This window comes from Podarcis muralis, chromosome 4 (assembly GCF_964188315.1).
Source record: "Podarcis muralis chromosome 4, rPodMur119.hap1.1, whole genome shotgun sequence".
Taxonomy (NCBI): domain Eukaryota; kingdom Metazoa; phylum Chordata; class Lepidosauria; order Squamata; family Lacertidae; genus Podarcis; species Podarcis muralis.
The window spans coordinates 42,520,367-42,541,055 of NC_135658.1; the positions used below are offsets into that span (position 1 = coordinate 42,520,367).

Consider the following 20,689-nt stretch of genomic DNA (forward strand, 5'->3'; position numbering starts at 1 on the left):
TCCCTTTGTCACTGTTTCGGTCACTTTGCCCCTCAGGGAAGCCAGAAGGCAAACGGAGGGATGGCAGAGGGGTCGAGCCAGCCAGTTCGTCTCCATTGACCTCTCACACATTTCATCAAGCCTTTGAGAGTAAGGGCTTCTGACAAATGGTGGAGCCAGCCGTGGGCAATGGACACAGCATTCTGTCTCCTGCTTCCTTTGAATTCAGAAAACTGCTTTCCCCCTCTTTCTGAAATCATGCCTTAAGCAACACCGAAATGTGAAACAACAATTTAAGAATGAGTTTGGGGAAAACCCCAAAGAAAACAGGGGAAAGTGTTAACCAATTAAGCAAATAGAAATTGAAATCACACACACCTCTACCCACACCCACACCAAAGTGTACTGAATGAAATGTGTCTTGTAATGCCGGATACAGTTTGGTCTCAAATCATTTGTGTCTGGGGCCAAACTAGGAGTGGCATGGAGTTACACCAGTTTACCTCACCAGTGAGTGAGCAAGGTCCTGGTGAGCTTCGTGGCCCACGTGGGGATTCAAAGACAAGCATCCCAGTCTTTCGTCACTAAATCGCACAGTCCCTTTGAGCTAAAAGCTGCTATGGGAGAGATGTCAGTTTGCTCTATAGGCAGGGGGTTAACCTTCCACAACCTTAATCCACACATACTACACGCTGCTGTGAGTTGAGAAGAAGAAGAAATGCAGATATTGTACCTGTCATTTTCTCTTCCATAGCTAATTGCAGCTTTGGAGAGTAGAGACAAGGGAAAAGGTTAAGCAATCACTCATCCACCAAACTGCCCCACTCCAGTGGCTGTTTTTAACTATATCTGTGGACACTTCCAGACAAGCTGTTCACTCAGCATTCGTTCTTATTTTTTCATAGGGTGGGTTATATGACATTGCAGGAAGCAATTAACACCTCACACTTTCCAAATCATTTCCTTATCACTTTCCTTATTGCAAAAAAAGGGCTAATTTGGGGGGAAGTGGGTTTGCTGTGCAATGCCACCAAATCTACTTCAATTGTGCTACCTGAATTCGCCAGAAAATAGAAACAGGCTGGGATTGCCCTAGTTTGAGTATCAGCAATCTTGCTGACGATGGTATTGATCTGAAATAAATACACTTGGCCAGTGATATGGCCCCTGTCAAAACCACCACATTGGGCCATTTGGACCACCCAGCCTAATGCAGTGCACAACCCACAAATACTCCTTGTTTTGCGGACTGCCTAGGATGGCTGAAATGGGGGGGGGGGGGCTTGCCAAGCACCTGGCACTCAGCAGTCATTACCAGCAAGCTGCATTTGCCTTGCTGTGTCGCAAGTTGAGTCAGCCTGAACTCCTGCTTTCAATGACACAGGAACTGATTTGTGCTGTCCCTTGCATTTTGAAAAAAGAAATGCTGGAAACAGTTACAGGTTAACCTCAGGTTAAGAACTTAATGTGTTCCAGAGGTCCGTTCTTAACCTGAAACTGTTCTTAACCTGAGGTACCACTTTAGCTAATGGGGCCTCCCGCTGCCGCCGCGCAATTTCTGTTCTCATCCTGAAGCAAAGTTCTTAACCCGATGTACTATTTCTGGGTTAGCTGAGTTTGTAACCTGAAGTGTCTGTAACCTGAAGCTTCTGTAACCCGAGGTAACACTGTATATGCTAACAGCAATGCTCCATCTTGGGTTACATTCCAGGTTCCTTTTGGCCACTGCCTCTCCCTGCTTCTGGGAAACCCCTAATATATTTCTAATACTTCCTTCCTGCTGATCTCTTACAGGAGTCTTGCGTCACATTGTGCACTGATCCAATGAGCACGAGATTAATAACATTCTAGAAATGATTGTTTGTGGTCCTCATTTGGAGGACAGTGCTGTGTTGACATTGCATAGTCTGTGGCCAATGTTTCATAGTTTGTGGGCGTGCAGTTTTACAGCTGCAGCCATATGCCTAGGTCTGCATTTTGATTCTACTTGGATATTGCATGAATCTTCCTAAATCTTGTAATACTGGAGAACAGAAGTAGATTAAATCTGGAGCTGGCCAAGCAGGACAGCTCTCTCCACCTTCTGTGGCAAACCTGAATGCTTCCTATACACCAGTGTATTCTGCAGTCTGTGGAATAGTGGTGTGTAGGAGGGCCTTCTCTGTGGTGACCCCCAGATTCTGGAACTCTCTCTCCCCTCTGAGATGTATCTGGCTCTGTCATTGTATGTATTTTGCTGGCAGGTCAAGATGCATCTCTTCACCCAGAGTGGCTGGGTAGATAAGTGGTGCAAATATGTTGTTCTTGTCATTATGTATTAAATTAGATTTTGTTGTTCCTCCCTCCAGTGTAGTCACACTGGTTACAGTTTTAGCTGAAGTTATAATTATTATGTTAAACTGCATTATGGAATTATATGCATCCTGCCTGAGGACCTCACAATGAAGCATGGGCTATAAATTGAATGAAGGGATGAGTATTAATTTACTCTGCATTTGCTTGCATCCTACTGCTTCTAAAAGCTGGTAAAGTGTTTGTTCTTTTTAATACAGATAGACAGCAAAATTATCTACAGTAAGTTATCAACAGCTCAAAATTTAACTCAGAAGATACAGGGTGTGAAATGGCAATCTGTCACTGCATGGTGCCTGAATATTTATGTACACGAATTTTGCATGCTTGGGCACCAGAGCCCAGATGTAGCCAGTATCTGCTCTTGAGATGCAGTTGCTAGAGTCTAGGGGAGAGCTGAACTCTGTGTGCAGCTTGGGAGTGCTCCAGGACTTAGAACTGACCCAGTTATTAGCAGTGGCCGGAAGCACTTCTCAGCTGCTTCAGCTGGTGTGTTGGTTGCTTGTAGAAATCTGACATGGCCATTCATTCCTCTCTCTCCCCGCCCTCATTACATCAAGCTTGGATTATTGTAACAGTCTACAAGAGGCTGCCTTGAGAAAGCATTTGGAAGCAGCCAGACTGTTGTCCAGCGTGAGGTGCTCAGTCGTATCACTTCAGCAATGTTCAGGCACTCCAAGTTGCCTATTTGGTCCTGGGATCAAACTTTAACTAGCCTGGGACCCAGGATCTAGAGTTAGGGTTAGCAGGGAGGTGGCCATGTTTGTGGACAACACCAAATGATTCAAAGAGCTCTGAAAGGCTTTATGCCAAATACAAGCGCATGGGCAGGCACACTGGAGATGCATGCTGCAGTGCGCGGCCAGGGATGGCCGTCTTTCTGTCTGCTCCCTTGGTCCCTTTCAAGGCAAGACAGTCAGGTGACCAAGCCAGCAGAAAGCAGATGTGGCCACCATCAGGATCCTGACTCAGGAGGAAGGGAATGGCTTTAGGGGACCTCAGGAAGTACAACCAGGTTTCTGGTGCTACTGCTGCCCCCTCTCAGCATCTGCCACCTGAGGCAGCCATCTCACTCTAATTAATGATAGGGTTGGCCTTGGAATAGCAGTAAATCTCCCAGGGGAAGAATAAGATTGCATCTGTTGTTTCCCTCCCAGCATGGGATTCTCCCAGATCATGGTCTCTCACCGCGTGGGGTTTCCCCAGTTTTCTTAAGAAATTCCTCAGTCCAGTCACTGGGAAATCTCTAAGTCATTAAGGACCTTTAACGAATAATAATAATATAATAATAATATTTTAAAGTAGTTTATTGCAAAGTGCTTGCAATAATTATGTCATACATGATGCAGGGCATGTCCATATTGGAACATTATTTACACTGTTAGTCTATTTTTCCTCTACTCAAATTAGACCATAGCAGGCTGAAAAAGAAATGAAATCAATTTTAAATTCTCACCAGCCCACACTTTTCAGATTGCTTCTCTCTCTTTCTCTTTCCCTCCCTCCCTCCCTCTCTCTCTCATTCTCCACACACACTTTTCACATTGTTGCCCAATACTAATATATGTATTTCTAAACAGCTTTCAGACTTTTTGCAATCGAGCAGTATATAAAATTTATGAAATGAATAGGACAAAGATTTTTAATGTAGTTTGCTTGTGCACTTTTCTAGTTTTGTGGAGTCAGGGCCAGCCCACCATGAAACAAGGTGGGGCAACTGCCTCAGGAGGCAGGGGCAGCAGATCCTAATGTATAACTTCGTTCTCCACCTTATTCCTGATGTAGACCTTCACTCACCTCTTCTTCCCTAGCAGGGGTGGGACGCCATTTGGGGGTTTGCTTCAGCCACCAAAATACCTTGGGTCAGCCCTGTTCTAAGTAGACATGCACAGATTTATGCTGTAAGTAAAACGGAAAACAGATAATAGCAGTAATAAAATGAAACTCAGTGATTATGGTATTTACTATATTATAGGTGGACTTGTGGGACAGTTAAAATAAAACAGCCTGAGGGACAGATCAAGGGGTTTTGGCACTCAGGGTGTCTAAATTATGTAATTGAATCATAGCCGGGGGGGGGGGGCGGGGATGCTTAGCGAGCTTCCATATAACATGGAACCATGGCACCATTATAGATAGATATAGACGATATAGATGATATAGATATAGATATAGATATAGATATAGATATAGATATAGATATAGATATAGATAGATATAGATATAGATATAGATATAGATATAGATATAGATATAGATATAGATATAGATATAGATATAGATATAGATATAGATATAGATATAGATATAGATATATATTTTTAAAAACTAGAATTCCTTGCTTACTGAGTGAGTCTGTACAAAACCATGGTTCATAAATCTTTGTGGAATGAGTGAATTCACTAGAAATGCCAGATCTGGAACTGAAAAGCCAAACTTGTTTCTGCTGTAGGCTGGGCTTCTGCTTTCTTTTCTTACTCATTTAAATGTCACAAGTTCACTGGTCATAGGGGATTCCCTGACTGAAAACTAAAACCTAAAACCATGCTGGATAATGGCAACATATTATATCTCCCTGCAAGGTGGCTGAGGCAAAACCTCAAATGGCTTTGTCCCCGCCCCCGCTAGGGAATAAGGAAGATCTACATCAGGAATTAAGTGGATCTAGTAAGGTCATCTTGTAGTAACACAATAATTTGCCATGCTAGGAACGCCACAACCTTTCTAGTATTCACTGCAATGGAGAAATAAGAGAAGTGCATGTCAAGATCAGTATGGAATAGTAGCCAGAATGTTGGACCTTAGACTGAGGAGGTTCGAGTTCAAATCCCCACTTGGGTGCAAAGATCACCTTAAGCCAGTTTTTTTCTCTCAGCGTAGCCTACCTCATAGGAATATCGTGAGAATAAGCGGGGGGCTGTGTACAAGCCCCCAATCTTCATAGAAAAGTGTGGGATAAAAATGTAATAAATAAACGTGGAAATGATTTAACAATCTCAAGGGAGAAATGTCAGGAAAGTAGGTCTCTATGAAAACCAACCACGTGTGTGGTTGCTCCATTGGTGAGAACATCATCGATCAGCAACACAAATGAGAAGATGCATATCTGATTGTGTGGCATTTAATCATACAGAACAAATTTAGAGAGGGCTTGTACCTCATTCAAGAGGGGGGGTGTAAATATTTGAGTGTTTAAAAAATAGATATACAGTGGTACCTCGGGTTACATACACTTCAGGTTACATATGCTTCAGGTTACAGACCCCGCTAACCCAGAAATAGCACCTCGGGTTAAGAACTTTGCTTCAGGATGAGAACAGAAATCACACAGCGACAGTGCGGCAGCAGCAGTAGGCCCCATTAGCTAAAGTGGTGCTTCAGGTTAAGAACAGTTTCAGGTTAAGAACAGACCTCCGGAACGAATTACGTACGTAACCAGAGGTATCACTGTAGATCATTATACATGGGGCTCCCATCCAAATTGCTGTACATATATAAATATGATGTGTCCAAGCAGCAAATGTATATTTGAGAATGTACATATGCAGGTACCAAACCTATTTTGCCTGTCCATGCAGCAGAAAATCAGTTTTCTGTGACATAATATGTAAAGCAGCTGTAGCTAGACCTTGAATTAGAGTTACTGAGCCCATTTTTTTGTACTGGCAGGAAAAGAAAACAAGATTAGTCCCTCTCACTGAGACAGTGAGAGAAATTATGCACAGGGTTTTGGTGCTGGTACCTTCGATTTCATCAGGATCACATGCTGAATGAGAGATGCCTCCCACACAGGCCAGTTACAGGGACTATTTAGTATATTGTCTATTCCAGTTTCCAGATTCGTTTTCATTTTTGCTTTGGCGCAACAGCACACCTCCACTGTGAGTTAACTGAACTGCTGAATATTTGCGGGCAGCATAGTTCCTCTTGTCTACAACTGTTATGTTCTGTAAGCATATTCTACTTGCAGTTTCCTAGGTGTTATGCAAGACAAAGTTAGGTGTGACATTAGCAAAAAAATTCCAGTAACTGTGTGCTTGCTCACGGCTGTCCTGCACAGAAGGTTTTTGTTCTGCTTTTCTGGGCAGAGGGGAAAAATTAGCCTGCCAACCAGAAAGCTCCTTAGGCAAGTCACAGCAAGTTGTGTTTCTGACATCCACACACCCATGGTCTCTTTCTGGTGTGATGTCCTCTGTTGGTGTGGTTAGGGTGGTGTGAAACTGCCCCCATAACATTTTCTAGGACAACGTGACAGAGCACCACCACCCTGAATTGTAAGAAAAGGGGTAGATAATAGTAGAAGTTTCACAGGGCTGGGGGGATTTCAGGCAGATCACTGAAACCGGTTACCAAATGCAATTGGGTCATGTTTTATTTAGTCATTAAATAATTAGCTAGATAAATAGTTATTATCTAAATAAATAGTTACTTAGTAATTAGTTAAATGAGCCAGTGTGGTGCAGTGGTTAAAAACGGTAGACTCGTAATCTGGTGAACCGTGTTTGCGTCTCCGCCTCTCCACATGCAGCTGCGGGGTGACCTTGGGCCAGTCATACTTCTTTGAAGTCTCTCAGCCCCACTCACCTCACAGAGTGTTTGTTGTGGGGGAGGAAGGGAAAGGAGAATGTTAGCCGTTTTGAGACTCCTTCAGGTAGTGATAAAGCGGGATATCAAATCCAAACTCCTCCTCCTCCTCCTCCTCCTCCTCCTCCTCCTCCTCCTCCTCTTCTTCTTCTTCTTCTTCTTCTTCTTCTTCTTCTTCTTCACAACATTTATATGCTACCCAGCAAGCAAAGTTCTCTGCAGTTTTAGAATAAAAAGTTAAAACAACAAGTAAGAAGTAAAGCAAAAAACCAGATGCAGCATTTAAAACTGAAATGGACTGGCAACCACACATGCCTTCTTCTCAGAGGTCCCAAGGCAGAGCTGGGCACCAATCACAGTACTATTGTGCTGCTCCTCTGTAAGAATTGCAGCCTATGCTGATAGGACTGAGCCCTCAAGGTGAAACCAGACCTTAAATGTCTGAAATTGCCCCTGGATTTTGGAGATAACCAAAGTACAGGTGATATGCTAGACAAATTATTTTGGCACCTGAGACTGAACAAATTATTTTCACACCTGAGGCAAATTATTTTGGCACCTTCTTCCTGGCAGCAAAAAAACACACAGCAATGATAAATTAAATAAAGAACCGTTTGCTGAACTTTTATCACACCCCAAATTCACAACCTGAGGCAGCCACTTCCCTTTGTCTAATGTTAGGGAAAGTTCTATACAATCTCTATCTTGACAGATCCTTTCTACAAACAATTTTCAGTTGCCAAATTCTGCTGTATTTACTCTAAACATAGCCCAGCTGCATTTTAGCAAGTGATGTTCTCTTAGTAACTATGGTTCTAGTACATTTTAGTTCCTTGAAGTATTTTGTTTTCCCCCTTGGCTGGGTTTTAGTGCTGTTTTTATTGTTCTTCATCTTATGCTGCCTCATGATGGCTTTATGATGATTTCTGTGCCATTTTTATACACTATTTTTTATGATTTTGTGGGTTTTTTGGGGGGAAAATAGTAGTTGTATTTTATCGTTTTTAAATTTGTGAACCACCCAGGGGACGTGGCTAATTGGGCACTACATAAATTCCATAAATAATTAAATGCTACCAAGTTATTCCTGTGGTTTCAACTCAGAAACCTATATTGGGCTTTGGTATATGAAAACTGTTATTAACTTATTTATTGCCAATCATTTCCACCCTGCCTTTCTATTATAGTTATTAAAAAGATTAAATTATATAAATCTAGATCTACTCTCTACATATATACCCCCAGATCCTCCGTAATTTTGTCAAAAGATTCCGTCCCTTTTATTCACAGCCTGTACCAAATTATTTCATGATATATGTACATAGAATCGTAGAATTGTAGAGTTGGAAGAGACCCCAATGGTAATCTAGTCCAACCCCTTGCAATACACAAATCACAACTGAAGATGGGGGGGGGGGAGAGACACAGCTACATTAGCCTGGATTCATTTATTTTAGGGAAGTTTTTTAAAAAAAAAACCAAACAACAACAACAGTCCTGACAGCAGAGGAAATGCCTACAAGCATGCAAACCAATAGTTCAAGGAGAAAAGGCAAACCGGAATAGAACAATGGAATCGATGCATGTGACCAGTTTTGATGTTGTCTTCTGAAATTTAGATGTATAGAGGTTTGCAATTCAGAGATATTTCATGAATAACATTCAGTGGATTCAAACCAGGGTTGGGGAACCTTTTTCATTCCCTCTGGATAACCCTTTGGGAGCCACATTCTAGTGGTGGGTAAGGCTAGAGGCAAAAGCGAGCAGAACAACAACAAAGTTAACTATTGACTTTATACAATAGGCTGACTTCTCCACACACTCACACAGCTCTCTTTATCCTTCATCCAGACAAGTATGATTCAGACAATAAATCCCCTCATAACGGCGTTTTCTCCTAAATAGGACTAAGCTGAAGAGTGTGTGTTTTGAAAAAAATGTTCTCTCACCTCCCCCATGAAAATACACCCCTCTCTTGGCAATTTTTCAGAGAACTATGCTAAAAGGTGACAAAGTGCTCCCCTCTTTACTCATTCCATATTGTAATTCCAGTTACTCTTACTTAGATCTCTTCCACGCTTTGTGTTGCTCTCTCTCCCCTACCTGCCCCATTCAGAATGAGGGCAAATGTGCTAAAAAGTCATAGAGTTGGAAGGTACCACAAAGATCATATAGCAATGCAGGAAACTTTTACCCAACGTGGTGCTTGATCCCTCAACCCTGAGATTGTGCCCTACCATGGTCTACCAACTGAGCTACTCCAGCTTCCTCACACTGAAATGACCCATTTGGAGGTCGTCACATATGAAAGCTGTGCCATGTTGTGGCATCATCATGCTCACCATTTAATTTCTGGTATCCTGGGATCATGCAATCAGGGAAATGGGACAGGAGAAACAGAAAGCAGAAATAATGGAGGCTGCAAACAGTCACTGACAAGTCAAAGAGAGGTATCTTTGTGGGAGAGTATGGGGAAATTTATTGCACTACTAATGGGAACTGATTGTGGAATTAATAGTAGGTTCAACTCCTTCAGAAATCCTTGTTTCATTAATGACTGATGGCCAGTGTGTGTTGTATATCTGAATCCCCCTTCCCTTTTTGCAAAGTATTGTTTCAACGCAGAGATGTGAGGAAGGACTTGAAGAACAAGCATCTGTTTCACGAGATCCTGTTTCTTGTTTTCTTCCTCCCCAGACCCTGTCCCGGTAACAGCCAAAATAGGGGGCGTAGCCACACTCCCTTGCAACTACAAAATGCAACGGCCCCTGGCATCTTACAGGATCTACTGGCAGAAATACGTAGGCCCTGGTATATCTGACCTGGTTGTGATAGCTTACAGCAACGGCGAAGAAAACACCGTAAAAGACATACATTTCCAGAACAGGACAAAGATGGATGAGAAGACTCTTACACTTTGGATCTCCGGTGTGAATGTGTCCGATCAAGGCAAATATAGGTGTATCATATTACTGGAGGAAGAACACAAAGGTGATAAATGGGTACATTTATCAGTGTCAGGTAAGTGCTTGTCTAGCAAAACAGGATTTTAAGTACCCAAGCAATGCTTAAGGGTCCTATTCATTTGTGTTAGACAGGGTCCAACATTACTCAACGTTGCTATGAGGGGAATGTGAATTTGAGAGAAAGAATACTATTTTTTCCCCCAAATTTTTTTATTGAATTTTCCACAGTTACAACACTAACAATCTAACAAAAAAGAAAAGGGAAAAAAGGGAAAGAACACACATACCAAAAGAAAAAAGAAAGACATAACCATAACCACAACATAGGAGAAAATAATCTTAAACCTTTACAACCCAACCTTGTTTACATATTGGTTGACTTCCTCTAATCCCTCCCTTCTGAGTTTCCATGTATCTGTATGTAACAGCTTTCCAATATCATTCTTCAACAAAAATATTTTCAATTATTATCTAACTTATTCACTTTTATTACTATTCTAAACCCAATTTATTTAATAAATCCTAATTTAATCCTAGGCCTCTTTGGTGCTTTCAAATGATTTCTAGTTTTTAATATTATAATATTTGTTCAGGTAGTCCTTAAATTTCTTCCAATCTTCTTGGTATTCCTCTTCTTTCTGGTCGCGGATTCTTCCCGTAAGGTCAGCTAGCTCCGAAAAGTGCATCATCTTCATCTGCCAATCTTCCACAGTTGATACTTCTTGTATTTTCCAGTTCTTGGCTAGTAAAATTCAAGCAGCCGTCGTGGCATACAAAAATAATTTAACATCTTTCTTGAGCAATTCCAAACCTGTTATCCCAAGAAGAAAGGCCTCCGGTTTCTTAATAAATGTACCCGGTATATTTCAACATATTTTTTTCCCAATTCATTGTAAATCTTTTCCCAGAAGTCTTTCACCTTGGGACAGGTCCACCACATATGAAAAAGGGTACCTTCTTTTTCTTTACACTTCCAACAGAGATTATCACTATTATGATACATCTTTGCTAATTTTACAGGGGTTAAGTACCATCTATACATCATTTTCATAATATTTTCCTTTAACATTGTACATGCAGTAAACTTAACCCCTTTCTTCCATAACCTTTCCCAATCTTCCAGCATTATATTATGTCCGAGAGAAAGGATGCTATTAACTCGTTATAATAAGAACTCTTACCATAGAAAGTAATTTAGAACTCTTAGTAATATAGCACCATTTAGATTACAGGCCATGGCAGGAACCTCTACAAGTGTCTCCCGTTGAAATGAATGGGATTTCCTAAAGAGCACTCTGCTGTTCAAGTTACAGATGGGTAGCCGTGTTGGTCTGCCATAGTCAAAACAAAAAAAAATTCCTTCCAGTAGCACCTTAAAGACCAACTAAGTTAGTTCTTGGTATGAGCTTTCGTGTGCATGCACACTTCTTCAGATACACTGAAACAGAAGTTGCCAGATCCTTCTATATAGTGAGAAGGTGGGGAGGGGTATTACTCAGAGGAGGGTGGGGATGGGTGATTGGCAGATAGCTGTGATGAGCCTGTTGACGACTATTAACGACTGCAGTAGGTCTTACAGGAAAAAGCAAGGGGTGAGAAGGTGAAAAATGGCTTTGTCATGTATAGTGAGATAAGAATCCAATGTCTTTATTCAGGCCAGGTGTCTCCATGGTTTTAAGTTTGGTAATGATTTGCAATTCAGCAGCTTCTCTTTCCAGTCTATTTCTGAAATTCCTTTGTAGTAAAACAGCTACTTTGAGATCTTGTATAGAATGTCCTGGGAGATTGAAGTGTTCTCCTACTGGTTTCTCTGTCTTGTGATTCTTGATGTCAGATTTATGTCCGTTAATTTTACGCCAAAGAATTAACGGACATAAATCTGACATCAAGAATCACAAGACAGAGAAACCAGTAGGAGAACACTTCAATCTCCCAGGACATTCTATACAAGATCTCAAAGTAGCTGTTTTACTACAAAGGAATTTCAGAAATAGACTGGAAAGAGAAGCTGCTGAATTGCAAATCATTACCAAACTTAAAACCATGGAGACACCTGGCCTGAATAAAGACATTGGATTCTTATCTCACTATACATGACAAAGCCATTTTTCACCTTCTCACCCCTTGCTTTTTCCTGTAAGACCTACTGCAGTCGTTAATAGTCGTCAACAGGCTCATCACAGCTATCTGCCAATCACCCATCCCCACCCTCCTCTGAGTAATACCCCTCCCCACCTTCTCACTATATAGAAGGATCTGGCAATTTCTGTTTCAGTGTATCTGAAGAAGTGTGCATGCACACGAAAGCTCATACCAAGAACTAACTTAGTTGGTCTTTAAGGTGCTACTGGAAGGAATTTTTTTTTGTTCTGCTGTTCAAGTGCAAGTCAGATTAAATTTGATATTTCTGTAGAAAAATAATCCTTAAGCATAGTGCCAATAACATTGTTTGACATCTCAATATGTACAAGTGTAACTTGTGATCTTACTGTCTTTTCCTCCCTCTAGCTGACTATAGGAAGCCTGTCATACATGTATCACATAATCCCTGTGGCCCAGCTCAGTTGACACTGATGTGTTCTTCTTATGGAGGATATCCAGAGGCTACGATGTCTTGGTTGGTCAATAATGAGACAGTGCGGTGTTCCTATACTTCCATAAAGGACAACTACACTGAAAGTTTTAATATTACTGGCAACTTACAGCAAAACGTGTCTGAAGATATCTTGGTCCAATGTCGAATACATTATGCAGGTTTACAAGTGTCCACTGACCACCTCTTGTGTAAGTTCCCTCAATCATACACTGAGACAGTGTTTCTCATTTGTGAAATATAGCCATTCAGAAGACTTACAAGGACTAAACCTCAGAATTTTTCAAATGAGATTGGTTCCATTTAGGGAGATCTACAAATGACAAATGACCATTAATTTGGCGAGTCTTTATCTCTGGATCTAAAATAGCTGTGTGTTGTTAGGAAGACAATGTATCTTTTATTATTATTATTTCTTCCTATAGAAGTTTAGCATCACAGCTGAAAATATTTGGTCAGCTGATGGGACATTTCTGCTTTTTCATGGATTCCATCCTGAACAGTACCAGAAACACTAGCAAAAAATATAGATAGCATTGTAACTATTTAGCTGAACCAGTGAGAAATGCAAAACCGAGTCACTGTCTTGGATTATTTATATGTTCCTGTGGGTGTGGGTGTGTGTGTGCAGGCAGCAAATATTCCTGTGCCTCAGCTTGGAATGTGGTATCCATTTGTTTATCCTTGCAATATTATCAAGTAGATGGAGGGAAATGTAAGACATTAAGCGATGGCCATGATTTCCGTATGTAGGTGGGTTTCAAGTTTAAACAGGAGAAAGGAAAACTAACTTAATGTTGGAAGTGCTCCACTCAGATATGTGGCACTCAGTGCCCCAAAGTATTGCTTCTCATGTGCCCCTTGGGCTCTTCAGTGCAGTCACAGATTTATCTTCAATTCTCTCGTTTCAGCAATAGGGAAGTGCCCCAATTCATCTCCACCGCCTCCTCCGCATGGTTTCATAGCGGCTTCCATTGTTATCCTCGTCCTTGCTCTCGTGATAGTGCCAACATTCCTCCGATGCCGCCGCCGCAGTAAGTTCCGATGCCTTTGTGACCAACCAATGTAGGAAACTGTGGTGTGGTTGAGAGCCCTGCTAGGAATTCAGAGACCCAGGTTAAAATCCGCACTTAGCCGTCAAGACTTCTAATCAGTTGTCTCTTAGCCTAGCCTATCTCACAGCCTTGTTACCAGAATAATAGGGGTAGAAGAACCATGCACACCACCAAGAAGAAAGGCAGCATATAAATGCAATAGGTATCTTTTCATAAACCCCTAGGTTACCACTGGAAACAAACCATTGTTCATAGTTTACATGTTCCAGGGCTGTGGCCAAACATTGCAAGCAGATCCTTAGGCTCAGTACATGCTCAACTTAAACTGTAGCCATGTTAGGAAATGAATGTTTGCTTTTTATGGGTTGTATCCAGCTAAGCTCAGTACAGACTAGGCCCACTGAAATTAATGAGCCCAAGTTCATCATGTTCATTAATTTCAGTGGGTCTACTTTGAGTAAGGCCAGCATTGGATGCAATCCTATTTGTTTAACAATATTTCTAGTCCCACTAGGGCAATGGGCCCTTTCCCTGGCGTGCTGCCCGCGAATTCATAAAAAATATAGTAAGAGGTTTACAGGACTAAAAGCAACAAGCTAAAATCATACTTTAAAAAACAACAACACACAACCCCTCCCAAATCAGGGATATTTCAGCTCAGCAAAAAAATAGCACTAAGTGGTGGGGAGGGAGGGGAGCCATCATCCCACGGCAAACTGAAATATATGTGCATTGGGAAACAAGTGTGAATGAGCCCCAATATTCAGCTGGAGCCATAGTGCTGGACCATATTCTTTTCCAGGTTACATGGCTGAGTTGTGAGTCTGCAAACATTTTTCCTGAGAAAATGTTGCCTCCAGATTCCTTAAGCTTACTGCTGCAGCTTCGTAAAAGGGAATGAAGCCACACTCTGAAAACATTATACTCTCTGCTTCTTAAGAACGCTCCAACTTCCCTAGCCTATATTCCACAATGTAAATAAATATGTAAAAGAATTTCCCCACACCCCTAGCACGCAATCTTGAGAATTAAACCTGACCTTTGAAAGAGGGGAGTTGGGGGGTCAGTGAGTTTGTTCTTCAGGGCAACTGCCTGTTAAAAATGCCTCTGGCTGCAAGTTACATTGGTTGTCTTCAGGTTCCCCTTTCGGTGAATGAAAAGGCAATTCTAGTAGCTGGTTCTTCTAATGTATGCAGGCAAGAAGACAGTTCCAGTTTTCATAATGTTAGGCCAATGAAGCTAGTGATATACACAAAGTGGTATTTTCAACTACCACCCCAGAACCAAATGACCATGAAACATTTCAATTTGCACCAGTTTTATTTGAAAAAAATCAGGGATTGGTTAAATGTATTCTTCAACTATAAATGAATTATTCAGAGCATGCATGGATGTGATGCACTAGTGGGAACCACTGCAGCAGTATTATGGAAAGCAACACATACTGCAGGATAATAGAGATGAAGTTTAAAATTATTTTTATTTATTTTATTTACAAGAGATGCTGTGTCAAATAGTTAGGCATGTGGAAGGTAACATATGTGACTGCAGGCTTACAATCTAAATACAAACTCAGAAACTACTTTGTATTTAGACTCCTTTGCAGTCTTAAAATTAGTTGCAAAGTGGAATAAGTCCCAAACTTCCAAAGCTTTGCCTATTACTGAACTCTGCTACTCTGTCCGCTGATAGGCCGTATTTGCTCATCTGAACTTTTTTCTAACTTCTGAGAACAATTCAGAGTGCTAGTTCTGAGGGGTGTAGTGGTTAGAGCAGGGGTCAGCAAACTTTTTCCACAGGGGGCCGGTCCACTGTCCCTCAGAACTTGTGGGGGGCCAGACTATATTTTGGAGGAAAAAATCCCCCCCGACTCTCCCCTCCCTTCTCCACAACACTGGATGAGACCCGGTGGTCGCTTACCCGTGCCTTGGGAGTGGCAGGGGCTGGCGGCGGCAGCGGAGGGACAATGAATGACGTGAAAGGGCTGGTTCCAGAGAGGGGATGCTTAAAATGGCGCTCAGCCATCAACAAAGCCCAGCCCCCTTCCTCCTCTAGGCAGGGCTGGGAGAAGCCAGGAGGGAGGAGGCGCTGCCACAGTGTGTGTGAGGGAGGGGGGGAAATGGCGCAGCCCGAACCATCAGAATCCCCACGCTGATCCATGCGGCGATTCCCGGACCATCTGTGGGCTGGATCCAGAAGGCAATTGGGCCACATCCGGCCCCTGGGCCTTAGTTTGCCAACCCATGGGTTAGAGTTTGGATTAGGATAGGGGTGGGGAACCTTTGCCTCTGCAGATGTTGCTGAACTGGAACTCTCCTCAGCCCCAGCAAGCATGGCCAATGGCCTGGGATGGTGAGATCTGTAGTTTAGTGACATCTGCAAGTCCAAAAGTATCCCACCCCTGGATTAAGACATGGGAGACTAGAGTTCAAAACCCCACTCAGCTATGAAGCTCACTGAGTGACCCTGACCGGTCATAGCCTCTTAGCCTATGTTTTGTTGTTCTTTATTGACTTTTTGACCCATGCTCCTCCCTCTTGACAAATGGGAGTTCCCCCCACCCCCACTCTTTGACATATTTTAAAAATTCTTAGTCACGTTGGTAAAGATTTTCTGTTCAATGTTGCTGAACCAATTGACGTTTCAGAGCCTGTGACATCTCACCAGCCAGTGGCAACAAGTGAAATGACATCGCAGCAGCTTTCCAACGGGACATCGGAAGCAGCATGTGCCTGACCATAGAGAAACCTGGGCAGTGGCGTTTGATTTTCAACATTCTGCTCTGGAGAAATGGACATAATCACCCTGGATCCCAGAACCTGGAGTGCATCACTCTTCACAACGACACAGGGCATACCTCTCTCTTTCCAGGTGTGATAGAAGCATTGCTCAGAAAAAGGGCGGGAGGGGTAAGGGTTAAAAGCACTACCCATCATACTGACTGTTCCACCTCAACAGCATTTTTTTACAAGTACCCGCCCCAAAACGATCAGATAACTACATACAACGCGTAGTACCATCTTCTAGACAACTGCCTGATTTGGAAGGGGAAATGAACCGTTGTTCTTCATAAGCAGAAATTTTACAGTGAAGTTCATTTCAAACCAAAGAGTGCTTCCCCCACTCCCGCTGGGACAGATCCGCTGGCTTGGACATCTCCAGCCATCTTACTGCGTGAAACCACCTCTTCCTTGTGACTTGTGAGCAACTCCACCAGCAAAGCAGCACCCGTTTCAAGTGGAAAAGGGAGCAATGCTTTGGCAATGCTCTGTCTCCGAAATCACACCAAGGAAAGCAAACGCTCCTTTTATGAGGTATCGGCGTCCCAGCACCCAAAACTAATTGGGGGCACCACATGGGATGCGTGGTAGACTGGACCACTTGTCCCCAGCTGCAGAGCCCGTTGATCTTTGCTAAACTAGCTCTCACTCGCGTTGTAATAAAATCCTCAGTTAGGGGGGTATTTAGTGTAAGGGTGAGATGTTCTCGCCATTATTTGCCATCCACGCACATGCAGTTTGCAACAGAATGGAAGGTACTAGTATGGTTCTGCAGCTGGAGAAGCCATACCCAGGAACAGTATTATTGCCTGCTATGTAGGGTAAAGAATGTTTTCTCATTTTGGAAACTCTCCTTCAACTTAAATTGTGGCTTGCACATAATTTATCACCTCTCATCCCTAATTTTATTTACCAGAAAATAAGCCTGGCATGCTTATAGCTTTATTATACTTGTTGCTATGGACCCTCTATGTAAATGTAGGGGTAGCAAGAACTATTTATTAGCCATATGAGTATTTTTAAATATTCATTTGCTATTGCTGTAATAAGATTTATAATGTATAAAGCTTTAATGTATTAGCTTTAATGGGATATATGCCTACCTGAGCATCAGGATTTCAATACTATAAGCACACTTAACTCTTAAGCAGGATTCTTCCATGGCATTCAATGGAGGAAGAAAATGCCCAAGAGCCAGGGGTTAACTCAGTTTATCTTCTAACTCACTCAGTTTGTCATGTAAACAGGCTCTAAACCACCATTATTTGGTTTAAACCGAGAGTTAACCCAACCACTGAAGAAAGCAGACCCAAGTTTCACAAACACTTTAGCAGAAACTGTCCCTGCCACATTAAAGTTTGTCTCTAAGGTGATTGACAAAGGACGTGGACAGGTTTCTAGGGTGTCTGCTTATTTGTAAACCTTTCATATCACAATTGGAACTGTAACGTTAGAAGTCCTGTCTGTTTAAAGCAGCCCAGCTTTTCTGCAGGCTCCCCAAACAATGTATTTCTCAGCTGTGCAAAATGTATCCAAGCATTGCTGTCTCCTATTTTCACTTTATTCTTGACTGTAAACTAGGTTAAATCTGTAATTATGCCAAGTTATATTTTAGCATTAGCTTTTCAGCAAATCATCCTTATATACTGTATATACGTGTGTGTGTGTGTGTGTGTGTGTGTGTGTGTGTGTGTGTGTCCTCAGCCTGAGATGGTGGCTGTTGTTTTTAAACTATTTTTATACAATTATACCAATAAAATAAAATAAAGTTAAACTTTTGGCTTTTTTGCACTTCAAACACACTTGTGCCTGGTTATTCCATTTAATGAAATGTATGGTTATATAGACTCAGGCTTTTAATAAATGAGCCAGTGCAGTAAGTGAACTGGATTATTTAGGATTTTTTTTCTTTCATTGCATTTAACAGGCCTTTTATTCTCATTTTCTTATGGGCAAAAAAGAGTGCCTGAAGAGAGCAAAGACATGAACAATAAGTCATAAAAACTCAGCCACAATGTACACAAACCAATTATGGTTTGTGGATTTCATCCTACTCCTTTCCTCCCCAATGTTGTTTGTGGCAAATGGATCACTTGTCTCATTAAATCTGTGTATTCTACTAGGTAACGGTTTTATCGCAATGGTGGAAGGAAAAGAAAGCCCAAATATTTTGTGGTTATTTCTGGTAATCCTTACAGAAACTGAGCAATTCATGGTCTCATCAGAGCTTGGACAGGAGACTTCCTGAGAACCTCTGTACACAGCTGATTTCCAGCACTAAAGAAAGCCAAGATACAATGGTTACAGTGACAAATTATAGCTACCATGTACAGTGGTACCTCACGTTACGTACCATCCTCCTTACGAATCCTTCGGGTTACGCGCTCTGCTGACCCGGAAGTAGATGTCCCTTGTTGTGACCTTTGCCCCGGGATGCAAGCGGAAATTGCGCGCCGGTGGTACGGCAGCAGTGAGAGGCGCCATTAGCGAAAGCTCGCCTCATGTTATGAGTGGTTTCCGGTTACAAACCGGAATGGATTAAGTTCGCAACCAGAGGTACCACCGTACCCAAATAGGTGGGGCCAAAACCCCCTTTTCAGAACAATTGCCAAGAGTTTTCACTACATCAAAACCATCTTTTCAAAGACATTCCACCCTTAGGGCAGAAGGCAACTTGTGATTTCAAGTATGCTTATTGTTACAGAAATTACAAGGGGGGGGGGTGCACATCTTTAAAGTTGTTACAAATATAATGCATAATGCATAAATATAATGCATAAATGTATCCTTTCGACTTGACAGCTCAGGGAAGTTACCTAGCTTTAACAATCATATAAAATCAACTCCTTTGCCAGTTTCCTCCATTTCAACACTATTTTGCCCTTGGAAAAACGACTCTTTTCCCTGCCACCTCCCCAAGCATGATAATAATAATAATAAATTTTATTTATATCCCGCCCTCCCCAGCCGAAGCCGGGCTCAGGGCGGCTAACAGCAATCAAATAATCATACAATCAAATAATCCAACATTCTAAAAATATTTCATTATAAAAATTAATTAAAATCAAGTTGATGGCAACCATTAAGCAAAATTCTGTGCAGGTTGCCAGAGGAGAGAGTCAGGCTGCGGCCTGACCAAAGGCCTGGTGGAACAACTCTGTCTTGCAGGCCCTGCGGAAATATGTCAGGTCCCGCAGGGCCCTAGTCTCTTGTGACAGAGCGTTCCACCAGATTGGAGCCGCAGCCGAGAAGGCCCTGGCTCTAGTAGAGGCCAGCCTAACCTCTCTGAGGCCTGGGACCTTCAGGATGTTTTTATTTGCAGACCGTAGGTTTCTCTGTGGGGCATACCAGTATACACACCTCCTACCCCTGCTGCTTATTAACTTTGCACCAGCCCTGTGAGGTAGGCTAGGCCAAGATAAAAGAGGGAAGGAGAGGATAATGTATACAACCTCGGGCTCCTGAGTAGAAAAGCAAGATACATATTTGTATCACAGATCATGTAATACAATGCTTTAACTACTACATTTCATAGTCTTCATACTTACAGCAAAATGACAAAACAAAAAATGTTTGTCAACCCCAATAAATAAAAAGCAGAAAATGTTCTTAAGTATGTGTAGTTTCACAACTTCAGTGTCTAAACTACCAGCTCTTAGCATATCTTACTTCACAGGGCAGTCGTGAAAATAAAAATGGGGAAGTGGAAGACATCCTTGAGCTCGTGGGGGGGGGGGGGTCAGTATACAAATACTACAACCACCAGCAACAAATAGTCAAAGCATGTGCAGCTTCACAATTCTCAACAAAACACACAGGCACAGAACATTTTGACAACCCAATAAAAAAAATATACTGGTAGTATCCTGTTAAAGTCCACAGGAAACTTAACTTGCTGCAGTTGTAAGGAGGTTGTAGATTTTATTGTTGAATTTACTAATTACTTTTGTTTATGTTTTATGGTTACTGTATATTAATAAAGAGCAGCCCAGTAATGGCTGTTGGGGACATGGAACATCAGGGGCAGGGAGGCAAGACACTGCAATATCACCATTATTTTCTCATTTATTCCAAGGGAACTCCTTCCAAGTGAAACATACCAAAGCTAGTCAATGCTGTTTTATATTGTAATGGCAGAACATTTTTGCTGACGTGTTGTGTGGAAGCCCCACAGCTTGCACACATGACATGAGCATGCACACATGGCTGCAGCAGACCTTGGGGGGCAGCGCTTTATTCAGAAATATTGGGGGAGCCTTAGCTCCCCCCCAGCACCTATGTCTCCTGGTATGTAGTAAGGTCAAAGGTAAGTTAAGATTTACAGTACTGCATTCAAAAGAGGAGTGGCACCAAACCCAAGAATTCATATAGCAATGAACA

At 42.1% G+C, this 20,689-nt stretch overlaps 1 protein-coding gene across 3 annotated transcripts in view; it reads left to right on the top strand.

Moving 5' to 3' along the window:
• The window catches only part of CD80 (CD80 molecule), a 37,740-nt gene extending 19,669 nt beyond the window's left edge, over positions 1-18,071 (top strand). For all 3 annotated transcript variants that reach the window (XM_077927258.1, XM_028726882.2, XM_077927259.1), the window contains 4 exons: positions 9,613-9,936; positions 12,390-12,665; positions 13,386-13,508; positions 16,177-18,071. In XM_077927258.1, coding sequence (XP_077783384.1) covers positions 9,613-9,936; positions 12,390-12,665; positions 13,386-13,508; positions 16,177-16,265 — 812 coding nt within the window. In that variant the 3' untranslated portion in view covers positions 16,266-18,071. The remainder of the gene's footprint in view (positions 1-9,612; positions 9,937-12,389; positions 12,666-13,385; positions 13,509-16,176) is intronic.
• Positions 18,072-20,689: the final 2,618 nt, after the last annotated feature.